The sequence below is a fragment of the Salvelinus fontinalis genome, chromosome 33 (genome assembly GCF_029448725.1).
Source record: "Salvelinus fontinalis isolate EN_2023a chromosome 33, ASM2944872v1, whole genome shotgun sequence".
NCBI classification, from domain to species: Eukaryota; Metazoa; Chordata; class Actinopteri; order Salmoniformes; family Salmonidae; genus Salvelinus; species Salvelinus fontinalis.
In genome coordinates, this window is record NC_074697.1 from 36,119,331 (window position 1) to 36,125,744 (window position 6,414).

Here is a 6,414-nt window from a genome sequence, read left to right on the forward strand (position 1 = left end):
TTTAGAATCGCCACCAGAGGGCAGCTGGAAGAGGGGATTGTATGCAATATAGTACCTACTAGCTACATTGTACCTCAGACTGCAGGTCCACTGGGCACCATTTCAAGTAGCATAGTGTAGGCTACATGCAGCTACAATGCATCTCGTGTGAACTCTTACGTGGTACTGAATTATAATAATTTGACATTTGTAGGGGGGGGGGGGGGTATTTTTTGTTAGGATTTCTTTTTTTTCTTTATCAATTGTTTTATTATACTATATGTTTAAGAAAGCAATAGGCAGAATAAATCATTGGACAAATAACAATTGTGAGCATAAGTCCAACATAAAACATGATTATCAATAATACAAGGTAATGTGTTGGGGTAGGTTCCTTGTTCCTTGTCAATCATTTGCGTATTGGTGAAATCAGCAATCAGACAATAGCTTTAAGTAAATCAAAAACCTTTATTATTGCAATGGCAGACAGAAGTTGACAACGGGAATATAGCATGCATGTTTCTGAGTAAGTTCTGCAAAATAGGAAAGGGTCCAAGTTGCTTTAATATGCTTGCAGTCAACCCCTAGTGATGTAACTGCCTACGTCAACACCTTCTACTCATGAGACCAATCCCATGCATATACAGTTATACAAACTTGCAGGAGAGACAATAGTTACAGTGTTTTCTAAGGGCTCAGCAGTAATTTTCCACACCCTAAAGTTGCTTTATAGTGGTATGTCTGACTAGTCTCGTATCTCTTTCACTCCCCTGCAGTGTTCTGTGTCTATGAATCTCTTTTAGCCTTGCGCTTTCTCGTGGACACCCTGTTTGGACTGCAATAACACACATCTCTCAGACCTTTTCTTATAAGAAGGAGAGACTAGAAAAGAACTGTGGAACATTAAACCTTATAAATCATATATATATATATTGCTAATCTGTAGTCCAGGACCCTATAGATGTATTGTGGGAGGGGTCTTATAGCCTTTCCCCTTCTATTAATACAACAAACATAATCAATTATTATAATACATCAAACATTTGGTGCAGCCCCTATCATGACGCCAGGGTGACCCCCCTTCAAATTCATAGAACATGCACAGACCTAGCAATCAACAATAGATGTTATGCTAACTGATTCTGCCATTGAAAGAGAAAACAAACAACCAAATAGAATATAAACTCTATATTCTGAGAATAAGGTCAGAGATTTTTTTAAAAATATTAAAAAAAGAGGAATTTTAAGCCTTGAATACATTGCAATTTTGTCCTTTTACTTTTGATTGACGCACTGAATGAATGGAGGAGTTCCACCATCTGATGGTAATTTTATTTTTTAATAGATGTAGTTATACATTAGACCTATAAGTACTGTAATTGCATTTAGTTCAATGTTTTCAAAAAGTAAAACGAATAGTCAAATAATTTACACGTCAAAGCATAGTTTGTCAGCTCAGTGAAATAGTCTTTGGATCATTGGCTCAAATGCATAAACATCTTGACATCTTTACGAAATGAAAATACACATATTAAAGCCACACAATACAGGCTTTCAATGCAGAACAGGGATGACTTCAAATGGCAACATCAAACTGAAAGTAGACTATGCTACTGTAGCCTGCGCATAACAGTTTGGAAATCTCAACTAAGGGCCACCAAAGAACATATCTATAATGACAAATTATAGCTAGCATCCACACTAGAGGAACATTTCTAGTTTCACAGTAGCCTAGGTCTACACCTGTCAATCAACTGATTAACGCATTCTACTGCACGCTGTATATGCCTATTAATAAGGTGGTGACACAGACAATAGTACTGTCAGGGTATGTTCATTGACATAGTGCTGCAAATATAACTAAACATAATGTTAAACTGGACATGTAAAGAGGTGATTTTCATTGTTACAATTGTTGTGAAGTCATTTGGATTGATCATTGTATAAATGTATCTTCATCCAATCAATGTGATCACATTCTTAATTGATGATGACCAAATACTCACATGATTAAAGAGACTGTAACGGCTTTCTTCCATAGGTGAAGGAGAGGCATGTTATTCCTATCACTCTCTATTGGCCTTGGCCTACTCACAGGGATCCTCTTAGATCCCTCACCCTGGACCCATCTTCCTCTACTACTCTCTTCACTGCCTCAGCATAAGACACCTTGTGCATAAAACACTTTGTGATGGCGCCTGAGGGGAAGGCAGACGTCTTATCGGCTCTTAACCAACCATGCTATTTAGTTAGTTTTTTTGCGTTGTTCGTAACTTGTTTTGTACATAATGTTGCTGCTACCGTCTCTTATGACCAAAAAGAGCTTCTGGACATCAGAACTTCGATTGCTCACCTCAAACTGGATGAGGAGTTCTTCTTCAATGAGTTGGATGGGAGGGATATAATACAGAAACCCGACCAGGCCCTGATCAGCGTCATTCGCTCGAGAAGGAAACACAAATTTCGTGAAAAGAGATCAGGGTCCTTTGTGAGGATCAGGCGACGAGTGGATAATCTGCCCAACCATTCCATCCTGCTAACTAACGTTAAAACGCTGGAAAATAAAGGGATGAACTGAAAGCATGTTTATCCTACCAACGGGACATTAAAAACTGGGATATCTTTTGTTTCACCGAGTCATGCCTGAACTACGACATTAAGAACATATAACTGGTGTTTTATACACTCTATCGGCAGGACAGAACTGCAGCCTCTGGTAAGACACGGGGCGGGGGACTTTGCATTTATGTAAACAACAACTGGTGCACAATATGTAAGGAAGTCTCAAGGTTTTGCTCACCTGAGGTAGAGTATCTCATGAAAAACTGAAGACCACACTATCTACCTAGAAAGTTTTCATTTGTATTTTTTTGTAGCTGTCTACATAGCACCACAGATCGATGCTGGCACTAAAAGAGCACTCAATGAGCTGTATACCACCATAAGAAAACAGAAAAACGCTCATCCAGAGGTGGCGCTCCTAGTGGCTGGGGACTTTAATGCAGGGAAACTTAAATCAGTTTGACCTCATTTCTATCAGCATGTTAAATGTGCAACCAAAGGGAAAAAATATTGTAGACCACCTTTACTCCACACACAGAGATGTGTACAAAGCTATCCCTCACCCTCCATTTGGCAAATCTGACCATAATTCTATCCTCCTGATTCCGGCTTACAAGCAAAAAAACACCAGTGACTCGGTCTATAAAAAAGTGGTCAGATAAAGCAGATGCTAAACTAAGGGACTGCTTTATTAGCAAAGACTGGAATATGTTCCGGGATTCTTCTGATGGAATTGAGGAGTACACCACATCAGTAAGGGGCTTTATCAATAAGTGCATTGAGGACATCGTCCCCACAGTCACTGCACGTGCATACCCCAACCAGAATCCATGGATTACACGCAACATTCTCACTGAGCTAGAGGGTAGAGCTGCCGCTTTCAATATGCGGGACTCTAACCCGGAAGCTTATTAGAAATCCCGCTATGCCCTCCAACAAACCATCAAATGGGCAAAGCGTCAATACAGGACTAAGCTCGAATCGTACTACACCGGCTCCGACACTCGTCTGATGTGGCAGGGACTGCAAACTATTACAGACTACAAAGGGAAGCACAGCCGAGAGCTGCCCAGTGACACGAGCGTACCAGACGAGCTAAATAACTTCTCTGCTTGCATCGAGGCAAGTAACATGAAACATGCTTGAGAGCATAAGCTGTTCCGGAAGACTGTGTGATCACGTTCTCCGCAGCCGATGTGAGTAAGACCTTAAAACAGGTCAACTTAAACAAGGCCGCAGGGGCAGGCGTATTTCCAGGATGTGTACTCCGAGCATGCGCTGACAAACTGGCAAGTGTCTTCATTGACATTTTCAACCTCTCCCTGTCTGTAATACCAACATGTTTCAAGCAGACCACCATAGTCCCTATACCAAATACACTAAGGTAACCTGCCTAAATGAATACCGACCCGTAGCACTAACATCTGTGGCCATGAAATGCTTTCAAATTCTGGTCATGGCTCACATCAACACCATTATCCGAGAAACCCAAGACCCACTTCAATTTGCATATTGCACCAACAGATACACAGATGATGCAATCTCTCTTGCACTCCACGCTGCCCTTTCACACCTAGACAAAAGGAACACCTATGTGAGAATGCTATTCATTGACTACAGCTCAAATTATAAGAATGAGCATTTGGGGTGGATTTTTCATTTAAAAAAGGCCTTTGAACACCCTGGAGGGCATGTGATGCAAAATGGTATCTGTTTTTCTCTATATGGTTTCCTTGACTCTGAAAATATCTAATTATCCCCAGGTATCCCCAGGTATTGGTAATCCTTTGCATATCACACCATGGCAGGCTTCTTTTTTTTTTATATCTCACAAGTATAAGAATCAAGTGAGGAGCTGAGAGTAAGCAGGTCATCATGGATTAGAAATGAGCAGGCTTCATTTTGGATTTAGAATACAGATATAATTTTGCATTTGAATGTAAAGTTACATGAGTGCAGGATACAAAGAATAATATTGTTTGAATTATGTTTTCATGAGAATGAAAAGCAGTCTATATTGGTGAGTATACTGTAGATGTGGGGAAATCTATTACTGAATCAACAAGTCAAGGAATTATCCATTTAAGTTGTCTGTTCTCTGTGATTTCATCAATTTAACTTATATGTAAGCTATAGTAGGAGGATTTGCTCCTGTTCTTCAAACATTAACAGCACATCTTTAACAACTCCCAGGACCATGGAAAACTCTACTCACTATAAGGTCTTTAGGCTTGCTGCATACGGTGATATCGGACAATTGAAGTACTTCTACTTTGCTGTAGTAACTGTATTATATTTTGTCATCATTCTTGCCAATACTTTACTTATTGGAGTTATCTGCATTGAAAGAAGCTTTCATGAACCCATGTATCTGTTTCTATGTGCTTTGTTTGTTAATCAGTTGTATGGGAGCACTGCATTGTTTCCTGCTCTCATGTTTTACTTACTCTCTGACACACATGATATTTCCCTTCTTTATTGTTACCTCCAGATTTATGTGTTGTACACATGTGCTCTAACAGAATTTAGTAATTTAGCAGTTATGTCCTATGACAGGTACATTTCTATTTGTTATCCTCTACGATATAACAATATTATGACACCTAAAATAATTTGTGGCTTAATTCTACTGTCCTGGTTGTTTTCTTTTTTCCTCAACGCCATCAATATCTCCCTGAGTTTGCGACTGCAATTTTGTGGTAACGTTCTAGACAGACTGTATTGTGACAACTACTCAGTAGTCAAGCTTGCCTGTTCAAATACTACGCTGAATAACATGTGGGGTCTTCTTGTCACTGTGGTTTATCTTTCTTGTACTATATGTCCTACCATATACTCATATGTAAGAATTCTACAAATATGTTTAAAGTCTTCAAAAGAGACAAAACAGAAAGCATTTAACACCTGTACACCACATATAGCCTCTATGCTGAACTTCTTCTTTGGCTGGTTATTTGTGATTCTACAAGGCAGATATGAAACTGCAGATCTTCCACCTATACTTCGCACTATTTTATTTGTTTATTTTCTGATATGTCCACCACTTTTCAATCCTTTAATGTATGGCGTTAGGATTGTAAAAATCAGGCAGGCTTGTAAAAAGGTACTAGGCATTTACCCTAAAACATAACTTGATAGTTCCTTTTTCTAATGTTGAATTATGTGTTTTCTTACTTATAGTTGCTATAATTGAATGTAAAATTCGCAACAAGTTTATCATGTATTGTAACTGAGAATGTTTTGTGTCATATTAGCTAGTTAGCTGCATAACTACAGAGCAGCAAGGGGAGCTGCCCTCCCTACCTTCAGACTATGCTCAAACAGATGCTGAGTATGGATCTTTGGGAAGACCCTACACCCAAACCATTCTGCCTGATCTGGACTCTTGGCCCATCTAACTTCAGCACAGCTGTGTTTTTTCCTTAAATGTTTGTCATCTTGAATTGTTTTTATGTTGTTTCGGTTTTCAAATTAATTATCTGCAGTTCTACACATTTTGCCATGAGGCAGAAATAAAGAGAATGTCTCACGAAGTTTGTATATTGCAGTTTTTTTCTGCTACTTCCTGTGGCTATGTTCTATTCTCACCACTGTTGCACCCTACCATATAGGGATTAGGACCAAGGAGATCAGAAATCTGAGCCTGAACTAGTACCAATTATGACTTTAGATGGTACAGCAGCAGGGCAGGGTTACTGGTTTGAATCCCAGGACTGACAGGAATATCTGTCAAGACGTGAGCTGCCAGACCTGCTGCCAGAACTGAATGCTTATACTGATTGTTTTATCATCAACATAATTGTTTGTATTGCATTTTATTTCTGTAAATTCTTATTTATTTCCGTTAAATGTATTTTACTGTCTTAGTACTGT

The 6,414-nt window shown here is 39.1% G+C and overlaps 1 protein-coding gene across 1 annotated transcript; it reads left to right on the top strand.

The window, feature by feature from the left end:
- Window positions 1-4,738: 4,738 nt before the first annotated feature.
- LOC129831549 (olfactory receptor 11A1-like) lies at window positions 4,739-5,671 on the top strand. Its single transcript, XM_055894910.1, has one exon. It carries the CDS (start codon window positions 4,739-4,741, stop codon window positions 5,669-5,671), a length of 933 nt encoding a protein of 310 aa, XP_055750885.1.
- The last annotated feature ends 743 nt before the right edge of the window (window positions 5,672-6,414 follow it).

Excerpts from the sequence above, each read along its gene's own strand:
- LOC129831549 (XM_055894910.1), top strand. The coding sequence starts at position 4,739 with ATGGAAAACTCTACTCACTATAAGGTCTTTAGGCTTGCTGCATACGGT.